This window comes from Engystomops pustulosus, chromosome 7 (genome assembly GCF_040894005.1).
Source record: "Engystomops pustulosus chromosome 7, aEngPut4.maternal, whole genome shotgun sequence".
Classification (NCBI taxonomy): domain Eukaryota; kingdom Metazoa; phylum Chordata; class Amphibia; order Anura; family Leptodactylidae; genus Engystomops; species Engystomops pustulosus.
Genome location: NC_092417.1, coordinates 50,528,919 through 50,550,489, shown reverse-complemented (window position 1 = coordinate 50,550,489; position 21,571 = coordinate 50,528,919). Strand labels below are relative to the sequence as shown.

Sequence of the window (21,571 nt, the reverse complement as noted above, 5' to 3'; positions counted from 1 at the left end):
GACGGCATAAAAGATTCACTTCACTCGTTTACCTTCCGTCAAAGGGAATGGGGCTGTCACTTCACATGAGGCGGCCGGGAATGACTGCCATACACTGTGTGTAGGAATAAACATGAGTCGCCATGGGCCCCCGAGCCCCGCACCCTCCCCTCATCACAGGTAGATTCCAGGGAGTGAGTGGATGAAGAATGGCTGACTGCCTCATCACGGCATATAGCATTTACAAACCCCAGGATATAAAGCGGAGCAGTCACACAACCCCCAGAGATCCGGTGACACTACAAGTGCATTGAGGCAGCGGTCCAGCCGTCATTTCATACGTGCCTCTGCGGGGAGCCGGCTGATGGAAGGCCTCCAACACGTTACATTTCACTTTTAATCTTTCATTTTTAGAAGGTTTCAAAGGCTTTAAAACGTGCCCTTTTTACCGCACAGCATGGGAACGCAGAGCTCTCCCGTGGAGGACACCCCACTGGAGAAACCATCAAGGAGGCTCATCTGTTACATGAAACACTTCAGCTGCCGGCCTCATGCCTTCACTACAGTTACCAGCATTATTACTAAGTATTGTTATTAAGGGGACACGTGCCTCCAGATGTGCGTAGCCCTGGAGACCCTCTCCATCTATGGTCACTCACAAACAATCACATGCTGCATTTCCTTCATGTGGACAGTGACCTGGAAGTAGAGGGCAGACGGGAATCTAGGAAGCATGGCAACCGAAATATGGGGAGGGGGGAATCTGTGAGCTGAGTAATGCTTGGTTAATTATTTTTTGTGCTGTGTCGTCGTAAAATAGCGCTGAACATGGCACATCTTGGGTTGCCTTGGACTGCAGGGTTAGGCCTCAAGTCCTGTCTGGCAAACTCTTTTCTGGGGTGTGACAGCCTGGGTGCCCACAGAGAGGGCTCTGTATGCCACCTATGGCACCAGTGCCATAGGTTTGCCACCACTGCTATAGACAAAGTCTCGCAAGTTTGACGCCGCAATCTTTCCACTGGCGGTTCACGGGGATGCCATTTTGTTGGCATTGGCAGGGTTGAGGGTTATTTAGGTGGTCACTGATGTGGCTCTATGCACCTAACAGATAGGGAACATTCCTCAAAAATTTTTGAAAAATGCAATAAAGACGCATTAATCTCCCCATTACTTGTGCGACTATACTCAATGATAACCAGCAGCAGAATATGGAACTTTTCTGATACTATACACTGATACTATAATGTCTCTGGGCAGTGCATAACAATAATAATAATCTTTATTAATATAGCGCCATAAACCTCCGTAGCACTTTATGGGGAGCATATACAAATAAAAGAAGACCTTACTAATAACATTGTCATAAGGAACAATAGGAGTGAGGGCCCTGTTCATAGAGCTTACAGTCTATGAGGATGAAGGAGGTGAAACAAGAGGTATAAGAGCTTGTACAATGGTCTAGCCATTCTTTATAAGGGAATGGAAAAAAATACTTTAATAAATAAAAATGTTGCTGCTTTAGCCAGCCATCAGCCACCATCTTACATACAGAGCCTGAGGTGAATGGGACTGCAGAGAAGCCTGGAGCTTGGTATCTTTCTTGTGTTTGCTGGATAACAGCCAGGAGGACACAGGATGGGTTAGTAAAGAGAGATAAAACTGTATCCAGTTAGGGAGTGTGATAGGCCTGCCTAAAGAGATGGGTTTTAAAGAGCCTGTTTGAAGCTGTGGTGGTTGGGTATTAGACTGATAGACCGGGGTAGGGCATCCCAGAGAATTGGTGCAGCTCAGGAGAAGTCCTGGAGACACAAGTGAGTGTTTGCAATTAAGGAAGAGAATAATCTAAGATCACCGGCAGACTGAAGAGCACGGGAAGGGCAATAGGGAGGTAGCTAATGGTCGCTATTATGACTACTCAGGGGCTAATGGTGAAAGCATAAGATTGTATACAACTTTACAACACAAACATCATGGTAGGGCGACTACCTGATGGGCGTTTCAGCTTATATGGTACCCTACAAACTATGCACAACGTACATATCATGGTTTATCTGTCTCCGAATAGCAGTAGAGACTAGAGATTAGTAATGAAAACTATATACGTGGATTGTAAGGTTCCCCATTTCTCTTAGTGCAATGTCTGTGCTCCATCATATACTGAAACCTCTTTATAAAGAAATTCTGCAATGATTTTGACTTGAAGTGCAAGACAACATAAAGGGGAAATCTCTCATCTGCTGAGAACTGCTGCAAATGTATAAAGAGCCAAGAAAATTATCTTATTACAGGTGACATTTCTACTGGATAGTTCCTTCACCTTCTCTGCAACGTAAAAATAACTTTTTTCTCCAACACCAAAACGTCTCCCTCTACTGACAGCCCAGGATCCTGCCACCAGCTAGTACAGTAAAATACTCACCTCTATGATGTCAACAACATTGCATCTAAGTGAGAGAAGCAGCACAGTTTATGGTATTAGTGCTGCTGCCTCTTTACTATAGACACCGGTATGAGGACTAGTGGGAAGCCCATTGCATGGAGCACCTCTGATGCTCCCATGCTTCATTATACACTTACCTTTTTCTCAGGGTGGATTCACAAACTTTTACAACTCTGATGACCTCTTTAATAGTTCGCCGGAAGTCGTGCATTCTGGATGCGACCAGGAGAGCTGCGGAGAGGAGAAAGCCAAAGTCAGCAAAACAGGTGAACAAACAAGACGCGGTGGTCTATGCCAGGCACTACCAGCAGGCACCCACAACAGCTGGTTGGTATTCTAGGCAGCACGATGCACATACACCCAGGTTTACAAACTCCGCTATTAGTCCTGGGCTCTGGTAATTGCTGTAAACCTTTCATTTGCTTCAGTGGAGTGAACATTGCAGCAGTGATAAACCTTCAGCTGAGCGGCCTATATCATTCTGTGGTTTTACTGGGGTGACTAAAAGACAATATATAACTGGAGATCATAAATACGGCCATTTCTTTTATTAAGCTCTGACATTCAGAACCCCACAAATCACAAAACCCATGAATACATACATATATGCCATGAAATAGAAAGCAGATTTATTCTTCACAAGGTCAGAGAATATTATGTCTCCGTCCTATCACACAAGAGGAGCAGCGTTATCCACTAAGGTGAAAACAATGGGTTCTAGAAAATTGATGTGCGTTAGGCCGCCCTCAGCATTACAATGTCTGTGTGTTCTGCATCAAGCAGGTCTTAAAGGGCAACTCCAGTTACAAACGATTTTATTATGCTAGTGCATCTTAACATACTTGTATTTTATACAGCACCTCGAATTCCTGCTTTTCATATTGTGTGTCTCCATGGTGACAGACTACAATCACAAACTGCTGTCGGACTCTTCAAATGATCAGATATATTACAAAGTTTCAGATTTTTCTCTGTACCGTATTTTTCAGACTATAAGGCTGGATTCACACTACCGTTGCCCGCCGTACCGTAGCACGCTGGGAGAGGAGGAGGGGGAGAACGCTGCTCACCCCCACCCCTCTCCATAGGGATGTATGGCGCACAGCGCCATATGCCGTGAAAAGATAAGACCTGTCCTATTTTTTCACGGGGCACGGAGCAGTACGGTGCCGCACATGTGCTGCACTGTACCGCTCCTGTATGGCGCCGTATGCCCATTGCCGTCTATGGGGGATGTATATTGGCCGTATATACGTCCCCCATGCAGCAGTGTGAATGAGGCCTAAGGCGCACAAAAAAATCCTTTGATTGTCTCAGAAATCAAAAGGTGCGCCTTATAGTCCAGTGCACCTTATATATGAACTGTACTTACAAACAAAAGCTGCCTTGGACTTTGCACAGGTATGCCACCTGCTGGTCATTCATCCTTATATCAGGTGCACCTTATATATGAACCTAGATGTTTTGTTGATGGTGCATCTTATACTCCGGTGCGCCTTATAGTCCGAAAAATACTTATCATTACTTTTTAGGTTACTATAAAAATGTGGAAACCTAATAAGGCTTTGTACATAATAGCATTAAAACCTTTGTTTAATGCATCAATTAAAAACCATATTGATATCAATTTAAATTGTATGTTATCCATTATGGTCAGTTTGGCAGTCATCCGGTAAGCATGCGTTTTTTTTTTTTTTCATGGAAAAAATAAAGGTAAAGGAGGTCGCAGTCCCTTTTTTATGTTTGAAAAAAAACTAATGGATAATGGCTGTTATCATTTTTATAAAATTTTCTATCAGTTATAACATGGGTTTTTTTATGGTAAAGCAGTAGATACTGTATATACTCGAGTATAAGCCGACCCAAGTATAAGCAGAGACCCCTAATTTGACACAAAAAATTGGAAAAACCTATGGACTTGAGTATAAGCCGAGGGTGGGAAATGCATTGGTCACAGCCCCCCCAGTATATAGCCAGCCAGCCCCCCTCGAGTATATAGCCTGCCAGCCCCCACGAGTATATAGCCTGCCAGCCCCCTCGCGTATATAGCCTGCCAGCCCCCTCGCGTATATAGCCTGCCAGCCCCCTCGCGTATATAGCCTGCCAGCCCCCTCGCGTATATAGCCTGCCAGCCCCTTCGAGTATATAGCCTGCCAGCCCCCTCGAGTATATAGCTTGCCAGCCCCCTCGCGTATATAGCCTGCCAGCCCCCTCGCGTATATAGCCTGCCAGCCCCTTCGAGTATATAGCCTGCCAGCCCCCTCGAGTATATAGCCTGCCAGCCCCCTCGAGTATACAGCCTGCCAGCCCCCTCGAGTATACAGCCGGCCAGCCCCCTCGAGTATATAGCCTGCCAGCCCCCTCGAGTATATAGCCTGCCAGCCCCCTCGAGTATACAGCCTGCCAGCCCCCTCGAGTATACAGCCGGCCAGCCCCCTCGAGTATATAGCCGGCCAGCCCCCTCGAGTATATAGCCGGCCAGCCCCCTCGAGTATGTAGCCTGCCAGCCCCCTCGAGTATGTAGCCTGCCAGCCCCCTCCAGTATATAGCCTGCCAGCCCCCTCGATTATATAGCCTGCCAGCCCCCTCGAGTATATAGCCTGCCTGTGTGCCGGCACACACATTAGAGTGTCAGTGTGTGGCGGACGTCACGAAGATGGTGTCAGATCGAGACCCGATGTTGGAGCTGCGATGGATGCCTGGGAACCTCGGAAGGTGAGTTTTTAGCACATTTTTAGTGCTGAAAAACTCGGCTTTAACTCGAATATATACGGTAGATACAAAGAGATAGTTCATCTATAGATAGAGGTAAGTGTGGGTTGTTTGTGGCAGAAACATGTGGGGGTGTTGGCATATATATTATATAATATTTTTTACAATTTACATTTCTATTGTTCTAAAACGATACAAAAATCTTATACAAAATATGTTCAGAAGAGTAATGCACTTTATTTTTATAATAGTCATGTTGAAATGCCATAGATGATATTTCTTATCTGATATAATACTATAATGTATTTCTCAAACATTAATGTACGGTACAGCAGCGCTGAACATTACCCTATGAGTGACACAGTTATACGTGTTTACACAATGGGCTGTGATACGGTTGTATATCTGGAAGATTAGGACCCATTAGAATTCGTATGAGCTCTACCGAATAAACATGCAATAGTCAGGAGCGGAGGGCTCTGGGAGCATCACATAGCCGCCATCATAGTTTACAATGAGAGCAGATGGAGCCCACAAATCATAAATAATGGGCAATCCATAATCATCTGAACTCCTAATGTTTTTGGTATTTGCAATTCTATGATGGAGGAAAAACACATTTACAGAAAACACATAGACTCCAGTGATGCATTTCATATTAGCGCAGCAATTAAAGTGCTGAAAAAAAAAGACCATCCGCCTGTAAGCGCGGTTTATGAGAACGATATTTCCCAGTGAGATGTTCCTGTCGGATGGCCTCTGTACAGCTATAATCTGCACTGAATAGGTCACAGCCAAAAGGTCATTCTTATCCCCCCTTGTGAGACTTAAACTTTGATAAGCTCTTCCATAGAAGAAAGTGCTATAATGTGAAGATAAAATGACAAATGTAATGGTGTGGGGGGCAGGAGACTCACCGGTGATCAAACGCTACCTACCACTGCATATAGTCCATAGATCCATGTAACTACCAAAATGACACCACACCTAATAAAATGTACTTAAGAAATACATAAAAATATAAGAAACTCTAATCTGAAAGCATAGGAGCCCCACAAATACACAAGAGCTCCTGCACGGCCTTGTCACCTATCATCAGGGGATAGTGGGCATTCCTACCACTGCAACTTTTGGAGAAAATCATTGGCTCTAGAACCCACAACATGGCTGCTGTTATCCGTGTAATGACCGGTGTGGAGGTCTTGGTCGGCTTGTGACATGTAAACCATTGCTCATGGCTTGTTAGGTTATACTGATCCCTAGGACACCACAGCGGAAATATCAGAAATATATAATAACTAGTTCAGGATAAGTGTATTGATAGTGACCCCAATAGGGGCACCAGTGGTCTGTTTAAAGAGGTATGTTCATTAACCCCTAGGGGACTCGGCCTCATTTTTCAAATCTGGCCTGTGTCACTATAAGTGGTTATAGCGTGGGAACGCTATGAGATATCCAGGGGATTTTGAGATTGTTTTCTCGTGACACATTGTACTTCAAATTAGTTTAAAAATTTGGATGAAATCTTTTGCGTTTAGTTATGAAAAAAAACAAAATTTGGCAAAAAATTTGAAAAATTCTTTATTTTCAACGTTCTAAATTCTCTACTTTTGATGCAGATAGTCATAGCTCCCAAATAAATTCATAACTTACATTTCCCAAGTGTCTGCTTTATGTTGGCATGGTTTTTTAAGATTCCACATATTTTACTAGAATGTTATGAGGCTCAGAATTTGGGTGGCATTTTTCACATTTTTTGTAAAATCACCAAAACCTGTATTTAGATGGACCTGCTCAACTTCTAATTGACACTGAGAGGCCTAAATAATAGTGAGACTCGTAAATTACCCCATTGTGGAAACTACACCACTCAACGTATGAAAAACCACTTTTAAGAAGTTTGTTAACCCTTTACGTGTTTTATAGGGGTTAAAACAAAATGGAGGTGGAGTCTGCAAATTGTAATATTTTTTCACAATACACTCATTTTGGGTGGAAAATTAAACATTTATAATGGATTAAATGAAAAAAGGCTCCACAAAGTTTGATACCCAATATGTGGTGGTAACCTGCTGTATGGGCGCACGGCCGGGCATAGAAGGGAAGGAGGCGCCATCCAGATCAGATTTGCTATGTCACATTGTACAGGCTATAATTTTTTTCTTCTTTTTTAATGTGGACCTATAGGGGCTTATTTCTTTTGCCACATGAGATGCACTTTTCTAATACATAATTTTGGGGCCTCTATAGCTAATTGGTGAGATTTAATTAACTCTTTGTTGGTGGAGGAAATGAAAATCATCAATTTTTAGGAAAATTTTTATGTGTTTTTTTTTGTCCGTTAACCATACCATGAAAATAGTATATTATTTTTATTCTATGGGTCGCCACGTTTATGAAAATACTTCATTTATATATATTTTTTATTTTTTCCCATTTTTACTGAATAAAAAGTAATTTGGCAAAATTGTTGTTAATTTTAGCATCACCGTCTTTCATATGCATAACTTTTTTATTTTTCACCTCACAAATCTGTTTAAGGGCTTATTTTTTGCAAGAATGATAGCTCTTTTTAGTGGTCTAATTTTAGATTGCGTAACTTTTTAAAATAACTTTTTTTTGAGCATTTTTAAAGGGCATTAATAAAAAATCATCTTTTTCAGAGAGAGTTTTTTTAGGTTGTTTTTTACGGGGTTCACTTTGCGGATCTAATAACGATTCTGTTTTATTATACAGATTGTTACGGACGCAGGGATACCAAATATGTGGGGGTTTTGTGTATTTTATTCAATTGTACTGAATAAAAACTAATTTGGAGAAAATCTTATTCATTTTAGCATCACCATCTTTTTATATGCATAACTTTTTTATTTTTTGGCTGACAAATCTGGTTAGGGGCTTATTTTTTGCGAGAACAGTTGTTCTTTTTAGTGGGCTTATTTTAGAGTGCATAAAATTTTTTAAATAACTTTTTAGAGCATTTTTTATAGGGTATTAATTAAAAATTATCTTTTTTCGGAACGTTTTTTGCGTTTTTTTTCTCCGGCGTTTACCGTGCGGGTCCAGTAACAATTCAGATTGTTACGGACGCGGCAATACCAAATATGCGGGTTTTTTTGTGTTTTTATGTTTTTTATACTTTATAGAGTTTTTTTTATGGGAAAGTGACATTTTAGGGGCTTATATTTTATGTATTTATTTTTTATTTATTATAATGTGTAGTGTTAAGTGTTTTTGCATATTTTTACTTATACATACTTGAACTTAAACCAGTGATGCTCTGATCGCTGGTTTAAGTTCAATACACTGCTCTACAATACCATTTTATTGTAGAGCAGTGTAAACTGTCTGAGCAAGCTTGCGCATGCTCAGACAGTTTGCAGTCAGACCCGGAAGGGGTCTGGCTGCCATGGAGACCGGGCAGCTCCGGGGCACATGCCAGTCCTCGGAGCTGCCCAGAAGAGGATCGGATCCCCCGGTAAGCGGCACGGGGGATCCGATCCACAGCAGGAACACCCTTACACGCCGCGGTCATGCTCCGTTCGTGAGCCGGTCCCAGAAGCTGGACGTTATACTACGTCCCGGTGCGCTAAGCATTTAGCCCCGGGGACGTAGTATAACGTCGTGGTGCGCCTAGGGGTTAAAGAAAGTTTCCAAATTATAACCCCCTTGTGATGTTTACACAATAAAGATTATTCTTAAGCCCCTTACTTTACAATTTTTCTCTTGCTGTTTTAGCTCCTATCACTCAGTGATGGTCAGTGAAATATTCCAGAGTGTGGGTGGGGACTCTCTTAGCAGACACTTCATGATTCCTCAAGTGCTATGAGATGTTACGTGCTGACAATGTGGCTAGATTATCACGGTACAGGTTTATCGACACTTTTATTTAGCCTCTAAACATTGTACTAGTATCTGTTATATAGAAAAAGAGAGATGAGAGATCAAAGACATAAGATGGATATAAGACACAATAACACTTTGAGCTCTGCTGCTGCTCTCCTAATCAATTATCAGAGTCAGCTCTATCACCCCCTGCCCTGAGATACAGAGCTTATCTATAGAGTTTGTAGAGCATTTGCCACTCTGTCTTCACCGCCCAGCTAGAAGCCTGGCTGACCCAGGAAGTACCTGTGTTTGTAGTTCTATCTGCCTCCTATCCGAAAACCCCCTCCCCCCCTAACCCGCTCATTCTCCTGCAATGCAACATAAGTCAGAAGGAATTGTACGACCATAGTCAGAAGATTTATGGTCGGATCTAGGGACAACCAAAACTGATAGAGACAGATTGGAATTATATCCGTGAAATGCTGTATTTTTGTTAATAACATTAAATTAGAATGTGTTATTTTGTTAGCCAGAGTACATTTAAGAATCGTGTCTTCCTGAGAATACCCCTTTAAGAGCCATCATGACCAGCTCAGCTTCATAACCGACTGGCCTAATGTAATTTCTCCCTGTAGAGCAAATAGTAAATCCAAACCCGCCTTTAGTTATTAGTACAACATGTCAAATGAACTTGTCTGTCAGCACAAAAATGCTGCAAGAATCTTGTTGAAGAGGAGAGTGAGAAGAGCAGATTGTACATAGTGTCCTATATGCAGGCAGCATGTTATAGAAAAGAATGAGCTGAGACTCAGTATATATTGTCATTTATGAATTTAAATCTCTATTTCTATGTTGAGAAGTCATGGGACAGTCATATCAATGAAAGGCGGTTTCTGTATTTTGAGACCGCCGTCAATTTGCACCGCTCTTCCTGCTCTATAACATGCTGCACGTTAATGGTGAAATTATCCCTTTCAATCACTATAGTAGGATATGCCTAAAGCCGGGGGAATAAACCCAGACAGTCTAAGATGGCCAATGACAGCCCAAGTTTGAAGGCATTAGCTGTGATGTGTCGTTATTGTGTTGCGTTCACAAAAAAAACCTTGGACTTGGAGCAGTACGGGCTCCATCGGATGACTTATCCCTAGATAGTCACGACACATATATGAATGCTCACCGGCACCACAAAGTCCAGATGGCCGCCGTCCAGTGTGCATCCAGTCTCTCTTCATCCTCTGGACCAGTCTTAAAGCTGTCATGGACACTTCATGATTCTTATCTCCAAACTCCAGCAAATGTGCAAAGCGAGGGATGTATAAGCAGGGGTCTAGAAGAGAAGAGAGAGTTACATTTATTCTCCCACAAATAAATAGCCTGTCCCTGCAGTACATGAAATCGGAGCTACACAAACCTTTGTCATGATAACACTAAAAAAAAGTGTTAATATATCTCATAAGTAGCAGAGCATCATTCTCCTCCATAAACAGATTTAACATAGATATTCTACATGGATTTCACCCTCTGCTATGAAAAAGGTGAAATGTGCAGCAATGTAAATCTCCATAGACGCTCCATTTGGTGCACTTCTTTACATTTGCATCGCTTCAGCCTCAATGGGTCAGACTAAGTTTGATTTTCTCCCATGTATTTCAGTGTATGGGCACAAAAGCACAGTGTTATTCATTGGTAGCAATGAATGTATAGTGTTATCACCATGTAAGAAAATAGTTCAAACCTTGTCCATAGCAAGAAAAATGGCCATTTGTGCTGGATTGCTGTATGATTCATGCTGCCATTATTTGCAATTTCCCTTCTGGAAGCCGAACAATGAAAGATCAAGCCGTGACCCAGCTATTTACTACACGGCAATAAGAAAACATGCGTGGCGCTACATGCAATATTCTGTCCAACTGCTGTTCCATAGAAAAGAGCAGCAGAGATTGATCTACCACAGGGCTGCATTATAGGAAAGCACTTATTCCACCTGTGTATTAGGCACTAGCGCCTCGTCATGTGCGATTTATCCAATACACAGGGGTCATAGTGCAAGTAGGAAGACTAGAGCCGCCATACACAGACATGACAAGCAAGTTGAAAGATAATTTGATTAAATGGCTTGCCTCACAAGTTATGTCCAATTACATGATTAAATAGAGGCTCAATGTACAGATAACAATTACTAACATACAATGAAAGGCCAATTATATGTCACTGAATAAGAGGAAATCAGCACTTTATGAGGTCACCCAAATATTAGAGGGACTGTACCAACTAAATAAATTATCCCCTAACTGATCAATGAGGATCCAACTGCTGGGACTCCTAAGATCATGAGAAGGGAACCCCTAGCCATCCAGAGAACAGGGGTCCCTTTATCTCTAAAAAGTGCGTCCTGCTGCTCCATTCAACAGAATAGAGGTGCCAGCAATTGCTGTACTCATATAGAAAGTTATGGGGAACCTTTTAAAGTGCCCAAACTACAACTAAAGCCCAGTTATTTTTCCCAAAGTGCCAACATAGCAATTTAAGCAGTAACTTATTGCTCCCAGCTCTGCCACATTTTTCAATTGTATCAGCAACCTGAAGACCCAAGTACAGTAAAAAGAAGGAGAGAAATTCATAATATCATTGCGGCTTTCCCTCATTAAGGATAGAATTGTGGGGCCCATAGCAGGAGCACCAATATTAACCCAGCTCAGTCCACACCTCATCTTGTCTCCTGCTGTTCCAAGCAACCAAGGATGAACACAACGTATTCTTGGCTGCCCGAGACTGCAGGAGGAAGGCCTTGAGTCATGTCTAGCGAACTCTGTGCTGGGGTAACAGTTTGGGTGCCCACAGAGAGAGCACTGAGTGCCACCTCTGGCACCTGTGCCATAGGTTTGCCAACACTGCCCTATACTGTGGCTTAGGGGTACAACCCCCTTCAACAAATCAATAATATAATGTTCACATGCGAGAGTTTTATTAAAAGTGTCTAAAAGTAAGACAGGACTGGGTTATACCAGACAGACAGTCATATACTGCAGCAGATTTATCACAGTGTCTGATGCTGGATGATACATCTGGTTTAGTATAAGACAGTCTAGTATAACTTTACACCTCCTATCTGTTGGTTTTGGTTAAGCCAGAAAAATGCACCACAATTCTGACACATTCACAAAATTTTTGGCAAGCACCTTATTTTGAGGCTACGCCTCTTTGTCATACTACTGTTAAAAGATCATCCAAGTTTATCCCAAGTTTGAGAAGTTAAAGACAATTGGAAACTATTGCTGAGCCTGGTACGACCTGTGCTTTTCCACACTATATTTGCTGGTGAATCATTCTATAGTGCGCAATAAAATCCCAATAAATCAAGGTACAACAGATCATGCTCCAGGAAGGTTTGTAACCAAGGTTGTATAATAAATATAGATAAGAGATGAAAGGTGATCAGCCCCATAGGAGCGGCCACTATAAGCACAGAAACCAGAAGCAAACTCTCCTCCAAGGTGGATGTAATGTGTTGTGATTACAAGCAAAATACTATCATATAAAATATCATTCACTGCTGAAGGCAACACATTTAATTTTCTGCAAAAAACAAGGAAGTGATAAGAAATCTTAAGGGGGCACAGATTTCCTCCCTTTTGTGACCTCTGGCAAAGGCGATGAAACAGGAAGGACTATGCAAACAATGGCTGTTTACTGCTCCATCTAAATCCCACAATAGGGACGAAGTGAAACCATGTGTTTCCATGAGCTGTCCCCATATTTCACAGAATGACTGAAATGCTCTAATTATACAGCAAAAACATATAATATGCCAGGATTTCAGCCACTGTAGGCCCTGCCCGGTTCTTTGCAGTGGAGTTTTCTGCTCTATAGTCCATCACAATTGAACCAAATATTGAGAATCTGAACGGATATTAAGGGGAACCTGTCAGCAGAAACTGATCTAGCAAGCCACTAGCAGTAGGTTGACAAGCAGAATAACCCCTTTTTTTTGCTCCCCACATTTAATAATCTATGACAATTTTCATTTTTCCGTGTACAGATCTATGTAAAAGCTTATTCCTGCATAACAAATTGCACTGCGTAGTGATGGTATAGGTCAGTGGTGGCGAACCTATGGCACGCGTGCCAGAGAGGGCACGCAGAGCCCTCTCTGCTGGCACGCGTACCATCTCCCCAATCCCATCAAAGTGGGCACCGACACCTGCGCTCCGATACCTGCCCGGCCCCGTTGCACTCCGATGCCTGCCGGGTCACAGCGCTCTACTGCCTGCGCGGCCCCAGCGTCCCGCTGCCTGCTCGTTCACGGCGCGCTGCCTGTGGAGTCCCGTGGTCGCAGCGCGCCGATGTCTGCGCGGCCCCGGACCGCTGCCTGTGGAGTCGCGGGGTCCCAGTGCGCTGATGTGTGCACAGCCCCGTCCCACTGCATGCGGAGTCGCGGGGGCCCAGCGCGCTGATGTCTGCGCAGCCCCGGACCGCTGCCTGTGGAGTCGCGGGGTCCCAGTGCGCTGATGTGTGCACAGCCCCGTCCCACTGCATGCGGAGTCGCGGGGGCCCAGCGCGCTGATGTCTGCGCAGCCCCGGACCGCTGCCTGTGGAGTCGCGGGGTCCCAGTGCGCTGATGTGTGCACAGCCCCGTCCCACTGCATGCGGAGTTGCGGGGCCCAGCGCGCCGACATCTACTTAGCCCGATGCCTGCTCCTGTGCTGTGGCGGTGATGTCACCGCATCCTCGGCGGCACTTGGTAAGGCCCTCTGTGTTTGTCTGTCTATATTGGGGTGAAGGGTGAGGCCCTATTTCTATCCTGGGGTGGGGTGGGGGGTGAGGGACTATTTCTATACTGAGGTGGGGGTGAGGCCCTGTCTATATACTGGCTACTGGAGGGACTGGGTATTACCCCTAAACTCACAATGCTGCAGCATTTCTCCAGTGTTGTGTATGTTATTTTCGGAGAAAATAAAACTTTTACTTAAAGAGCTACAGCCACAGTACATAGCCATACACGGAGCGACAGCCGCAGTACACAGCCATACACGGAGCTACAGCCGCAGTACACAGCCATACACGGAGCTACAGCCGCAGTACACAGCCATACACGGAGCTACAGCCGCAGTACACAGCCATACATGGAGCTACAGCCGCAGTACACAGCCATACATGGGGCTACAGCCGCAGTACACAGCCATACATGGAGCTACAGCCGCAGTACACAGCCATACATGGAGCTACAGCCGCAGTACACAGCCATACATGGGGCTACAGCCGCAGTACACAGCCATACATGGAGCCACAGTACACAGCCATACATGGAGCTACAGCCGCAGTACACAGCCATACATGGAGCTACAGCCGCAGTACACAGCTATACATGGAGCTACAGCACAGTACACAGCCATACATGGAGCTACAGCCGCAGTACACAGCCATACATGGAGCTACAGGAGCCCCCCCAAATTTTTCTCTGGTGGGCCCAAGGTACACCAGTCCGACAGTGATGGCAGTAATACAGTATTCATCACTACATTAGCTTCTAGTATAGTGTTATTATTGGTAATGTTGGCCTTTATAACCAGAATTCTGCTATTTATGTGGTTGTAATGGTGGCCTCATGATGTCAAAGTGTTATTTGTCTCTTGTATAGTGGTATTGTGGCGCTATTGGGCTAAATTGCTGTGTTGGCACCTTGCACTAGAAACGTCGCCTTTGGTTTGCAGTTTGGGCACTCGGCCTCTTAAAGGTTCGCCATCACTGGTATAGGTTATTCCATGCCATGTTGGGAAGCCGGTAAAAAATTCTAATCCAGTGAAATGGATGAAAAAAACGCATTTGCACCATTTCTTGTAGCCTTGGATTTTACGACCTTCACATTGCGCTCCAAATAACACCTCAACTTTATTCTTTGGTTCGGTACAATCAAGAGGATACTAAATTTATACAGGTTATACAGGTTTTTGAATTTTAATACCGTTTAAATAAAAATTAAAACCTTGTGAAAATCTTCAGACACAACTTTTTCATATTTCGGTGTACAGAGCTGTGGGGTCATTTTTTCATTGCTACCATTTTGAGGACTGTACAGCCTTTTGATCACTTTTAGGTAAATTTGTTATATGTTGCAAAATGGCACCATATTGGGCGCTATTTTCCCTTATGGGGTTCAACACCGGATATAACCATTACCATTCTTATATTTTGATAGACCTGACATTTTGGGACATGGTCATACATTACATGTTTATGATTTAACTTGTTTATTTGTTATATCAGTCATAGGAAAAGTGAGGTGATTTGAACTTTTAGGTTTTAATAATTTTTTAAAAACCTTTATTTTTTAAATATTTTTCAGACCCCCTTGTGTACTTTAACCCTAGGTTGTCTGCTTGATCCTACCATGTACTGCCATACTACAGAATGGCAGTGTATGGGGATTTTCCACATCATCACAAGGAGCGACAATCAAAACAAAGATGTCAGTGTCCATGCACCAGCATCCTTCAAATGCCACTGGAGGCAATCAAAGGGTTAGCGGTGTGCATTTGCTGCAATATGCAGCAAACCTCATGTCTAAGTGAGCCCTCATTATATTTTTTTAGCGTGAAGAGGTTAATACCCTCAAGATCCAGTTTCTTTCATAGTCCAGCGTGGTGGCATCATCCACAAAATCAACTTTGGAGTGAAATATAAATTGGTTGTAAAGTCATACAAGAAGAGAGTTTAATACTGTTCTCCTCAGATCACTGACACTGTGAACTAGACTGTCCTGGGATGTCAATCATAGCTAGGGGCATTGTGAGGTGAGGAGAACTTGACTTCAGTGCCAAGCTCTAAGCCTCCAAAACTCTATACAACCATTTTACAACTCACTTCAAAGTTGAATTCTGAATGATCCCAACACCCTGAGCCATGACAGAAACATGATCTGGAAGCCGCTTAGCTCCTTGAAATCACACTGGTAGTGGGTTATTAGGCCAATTTCTTCTGCCAGTATGGCCATCCTTCTAAGTGTTTGAGTTGACCAAAAGACGAGTTTTGGAGGGCAAGTTCCCCGATATGCCCTGATGAAGGTTATACTATTATATGAAGGTAAAACTTAACTAGGGAGTCGACTCCTGCTTCACTGATAGCATTCTCGTTTCTATGTATAGAAAACGATTGTATCTTACGACACGAGACTGGTGATAGAAGCTAAGTATACACAGGTAAGGTAGCTCTCGGGTGATTGTTCTATCACAAGCCATTATACTATGTAAATAGCAGATACTATTATCAGGGCGTTTGTTACCACATGGTGCGCCATCTGAAGGGTCTGTCTAGCAAGTCCTTGGCAGGGGGAAAGTCATGTCCCCTGAGTGTAAAGGATAGGAACCAGAGCAGAAAAGCAATGAACTTGGGGAAATTTCACATAGTCCTGTTTTGTCAGGCACCACAGGATGGAAGTGGAAATTTGTTTCAGGCTGCACTATGAACTCCATTGTCCTTACAGGATGCCGGGCTAGGTCCATCCACCGATGCTGGTAGACCCTTCCTAGGTCAAAGCCATGTATATTTTATGGTCATCTTTAATTTCCCTGCGGTGTACTATGCCTCTTAATAGATGAGGTGCTAGAAGCTTAAACCTACATAACTTTGCCGTAGACTCAAGAAATAAAAAATAAATAAATTATGCCATTTTTTCACCAAAAAAAAACATTGTCCCATGCCGAATAGTGCCACAAAACACACTGAAGGGCTCAAAATCTCAAGTTTAGATGCAAAAATTTGACACACTGTAAACCTGTGAAATAGAATACTATATTATATATATATATATATAGATACAAAGAGGTGAGGCAGCACTCGGGAAAAGTTATGAACTCGGGTGCAATTCCCAGGACCTGAACCAAGGTCCATCAAAACATAGAACAGCAAAAAAATGGCAGCACTCCGAGATTTGTGGAAATCAGAAAAACATACTCATTTATTCACACGTGTCAAGGCTACGTTTCGGCTCCTTGCATCTGGAGCCTTTCTCAAGCAAAGGTGCATGTAACACAGTGAAAAATTTATACAAAATACACAGGAAGTGACATCATCTTACAGGTCATGTGATCACAGCAATACCAAGTTTAAATCACATATTTGAATACAAAAAGGACTTTACAATTACATATAAACATTAAGTTAGAGACCTAGTGCAGTCATGTGCATAATAAAAGGAAGATCTAGCGCCTACCTAAGGATCAGTAGCTGGCAGGATGTGGAATAGTGGCGTGCCCCCATGGAGCACCGCCTCTGACACAATCATGTGACTCATATAAACAGAACTGGCAGTCACGTGAGCGCGTCAGCCCGTGCGCGTGCGCACTCAGCAGCTGAGGTCCGTGACGCCATCTTGTATATATATACACACACATGTTTCTTTTTGTCCAGAAATTGTCAGAAATCATACAAATTTACCCTAATACGTTGCAAGTGCACTACATGTAGGCTACCTGGACACAGGGCCAGTTTTAGACAAAGTGGGGCCCAGGACAACATGAAAAAGGTGCCCCAAAATAGAACTATAAATATAAAACCTCTGCCCACCTAAGGTCACATGCAAGGGGCCCTGGACATATGCCCAGTTTGCCGTCGCCTAATGCAAGCCCTGCCTGGACAAGAAATTCTCTTTAAAGGCAAGTGCTATTTCATGAGAGATTGGGGCCAATAGTTCTTAAAAGAAATGAAGTCACAAGAAATTCAACATGAAATTCAGGTTTTGGAGAGTTATGATGAGGTTCCAGAAGATGATACAACCATCTTAAAATAGTAGGATTGGCAAAGTACCATAGACTGTTGCACATGGAAACAGAGAGAGTTTGGCTAGTAATGCTGGTGTTTTTTATTTTTTTTGTTCGACGATAAATTTGAATTTTTGTAAAATAAGACCTAGCGACTCTTTAGCAGCAAAAATTAATATAAGACATGGTCTTATTCACGGGGAAACCGGGTAGTGATCACCATGGCTGGATTGAAACGGCTATGGGCCCTGAGCTCCTCAGGTCGGTATGAAATGCCCTTTCTAGAACTCCGTCCTTTCTGTGAAATCTCTCCTATTTATCTATAAACAAAAATTTCCTCTAATGTCGTGAAAATGGGCACAGAAGAGACATATTTTGCTTCAGATAAGTCTTCAGGAGAATTGTCACTTTCGAAGCCCCCTATCTGTCCTATGTGGGACATTGTTACCAATCTGGTTTGGTTTCCGCTAAGCAGTCAGTAATGAGGTACAGAAGGTGCAGAAATAGAAAATAAGGATGGCACTCACCAGGTTGTAAATGTGGCTAAAATTCTTCTTTTATTGCATCAAGTATTAGTACTCACAAACATAAGTGCAAGGGAGGGAGTGGGAGCCGAGTACCCAAAAGAGGGCGACGGCCGTTTCGCGCTGGACTGCGCTTCTTCCGGCCCCAATTGGCCCCAAGTAATGAGGTACATATTGAATATTGTGGTGTTTAGCCAACTGTGTCCACCGGGCGATCAGAACCCAAACCCAAAGGTGGAGAGCAGCGACTCAGCAGACTTCCGAGTGAAGGTTTCTATTCTGCTAGACCAATTTTCTTTTGGTTTACTCCCCACCACTTTCCAGTGCCACATGAATGAAAAAAGCACCACGAAAACCACAGCCCTTTTCGGAGCAGAAAAATCACAATTTTTTATTGTGCTGTCCACTAATAGATCTGTCTGAAAAGAGAACAGGTGGTGTGAGCGCCACAAAGTAAATGTCACCATAGAGCCCTCATCATCAAGCTACAGAACCAAAGATAAAAGGAAGTTAAAGAGAGAATTCTAGAAAGGATATATCACACCCTACCTGAGAGGGATAGTAGTCAAATGGTTCAGGTAGTTTAAGAAAAATGCATAAGTCCTATAACAAATAAATAGAGGTTAAAAAAAACTGAACTGTACATGGCCCTTCTGTCCAAGTATCAAACTCCCCATTACTGTAACCATATGTAATCCTCACTGTCTGTTCTTGACAAGCATGGATAATTAGGAATAAGGATGGGGTCATGACAGGGGGAGTTAATGGGACACCAGCTGAGATTTAACACCAGGGCTCATGTGTCTCTTATTTAAGACAATTACTGTAAGAAGGGGGAAAATATACATAAATTATCCAAACTGTGTGGCTGGACGGAGACATTCTGTTTTTCAGATGCATTTACAAAGCCCAAACCAGGAATGGCTAAAAGCTAAAATAAAAGACACCACATGTCCTTTATTATGGATCTCCATTTTTCTTTTTACCACAAAATCTAAGAAAATTTGAAGTGGAGAAAAACTCCATTGTGTAACAATCTAAACCCATTTACAGAAAGCAATGTCATGAAAAGGGGACATTATGGCTATTGCACATGTGGTGTATTACCTGCGGGTGTATCTGTGTGATACAGAAGCAGTGTAGTGCATGGGCTTTATAAAAAATCCTATATACACACAAACACTTTCCGCATCAGATTTCCTCCCCCCGCTGCAAAATCACATAATAGACCCGCTACAGTAACCAGATGCCTGGTTTTGGATGCTTTGCAGTATTGCTGCAAAATGAAGCTGGGGGTAAATTCTGTAGCCATTCTGCTATGTGTGCAGATAGCCTAAAGGTAGAGGTTTTGAAGCAGTTTTAGACTAATTTTCTATATTTTTTTTGGTAAAAATAATGGAACATTTTAATAGTTATTAGTAAGGATTACCCTAAACATAAGAAATACACAGATCCTCCATAACACTAAGGGTGAAGACACACGTGGCGTTTTTAGGCCGTTTTTAGTTATTGCGTTTTCAGATTGTTAAAAACGCATGCTTTTTTGACAGGTTTGACCAATTATCTTAATTCAAACTGGTCAAAAACGCATGCGTTTTTAACGATGTGAAAACGCACTAACTAAAAACGGCCCAAAAACGCCATGTGTGTCTTCACCCTAAGGGTGCGGTCACATGTACCGCTTTCACTCCGTTTAGAAAGTGAATCAAAGTGCACGGGGGCCTTGCCATGACCTGACCGCATATGTCATTCTGTGGAAACAGATCGGTAACCAGAACCTGGTTTCTTGTATTATTTACATGCAAGACAACGGGTGTTGGTTACCTATTGCATTTATCTCTATAGAAACGCATGTGTGATCGGGCCGTGACTATGTGTGACCCTGTGGCCCGATGCCTTCAAGCCAGTTCAGTCCGTGAAAATTCACTGGAGGGATTTCCCAAAGCAAACCTTGTATCAGTGGACATGTCAGCTCAGTCCAGTGGTTTGTGGTCTGGTTCAGGAAATCCCACCAATGTATGGAGAGAGTTTGTCAGCCGAGGGCAACGGGCATAAGGCTGTGTTCACACGTTCCGGATGACTAGTAATTTGGAAACACAAATCAACTGGAATGGGGAGGGGTTTAGACCGATCGTATATGAAGATCAACTAAAATGCATGCGACCGGTAATGAGAAGCGTGCTTTGCTTTCTAATACCTTTGTCAGTTGTAACACCTTATTTTGGGTGACTTGCATTTCTACCCAAGGGTGATGCCACGTTTCGCGTTTTTGGACTGTTTAACCCCTTAAAGACGCAGCCATTTTGTAGCTTAAGGCTCAGCCCCATTTTTTGGATTCTGACTTGTGTCGCATTATGTGGTTATAACTTTTAAACTCTGTTACTTATCAAAGTGATACTGAGATTGTTTGTTTCCCCACATGATACATTTTTTTAAAAAAATTTGCCATTTTCGAAATCATTGCGTTTTCAGGCAGATAGATTTACCACCTAAATAAGTTGCTGAATAACATTTCCCATATGTCTACTTTACATTTTCATCATTTTTGAAATGTCTGGATAATTTATTTTGATGTCGGCTTACAAATCGAATATTGGTTTTCCGAATTTTCAGAATTGACTATTTTGGGGATAAATACAGTTTTGAATGAAATTTTACATGTTTAGCATTAAATATGTAAGGGGTTAAAAACACATGCGTTTTTTAATGTTTACCATGTGTTTGGTTGGTTTTAATCTATTTCACAGCTACCTAAACACATGATAAACATTCAAAAACACACACGTTTTTAAAAGGACTGAAAACGCATGCTTTAAAACAGTCCAAAAACACAACGTGTGGCATCACCCTTTGGTAATGGCACATGGTTGAGGACTATGCAATCAATTCACAGTTAGATGCAGACAGACATCGGCGGTGCATGCTGTCTGCTCCATAATGTGTAAGGACAGGTTAGAAGTAGTGCAAGAACCCAACAAAATGAACCAATACTATGGAAGGCTGTTTTCTTGCTACATGAGACACGACTTCATCCACCACAGGTAGCCCAGCCATAGCCCTTCTCTCCATGTACTCTGACACATATAAGAAAGTTAGACCTGTCATTCCCAGACTATGGAAGTCGACAACGCCCCCCCCTCCAGGGCCATGTGGTCTGCAGAAATGGCATACATTTTGAGGATGGAAGAGATGGTAGTGCTGGATGATTTCCAGCCTGATGCAGCCTACCAAAACTAGGGGTTTAGAGAGTCCCCCCATTTCCATCTTTGGATTAGAGGTCTTGTAATCTGCAGTTGGTTGATGGGTTGATTCCTTTACCCCCCACCTAG

The 21,571-nt window shown here is 42.8% G+C and overlaps 1 protein-coding gene across 3 annotated transcripts in view; it reads right to left on the bottom strand.

Moving 5' to 3' along the window:
• Positions 1–21,571, bottom strand: part of BRF1 (BRF1 general transcription factor IIIB subunit) — a 216,706-nt gene that overhangs the window by 104,839 nt on the left and 90,296 nt on the right. For all 3 annotated transcript variants that reach the window (XM_072115866.1, XM_072115867.1, XM_072115868.1), the window contains exons 6-7: positions 10,140–10,289; positions 2,557–2,650 (exon numbers count right to left, since the gene is read on the bottom strand). In XM_072115866.1, the coding sequence (XP_071971967.1) occupies positions 2,557–2,650; positions 10,140–10,289 (244 nt within the window). The remainder of the gene's footprint in view (positions 1–2,556; positions 2,651–10,139; positions 10,290–21,571) is intronic.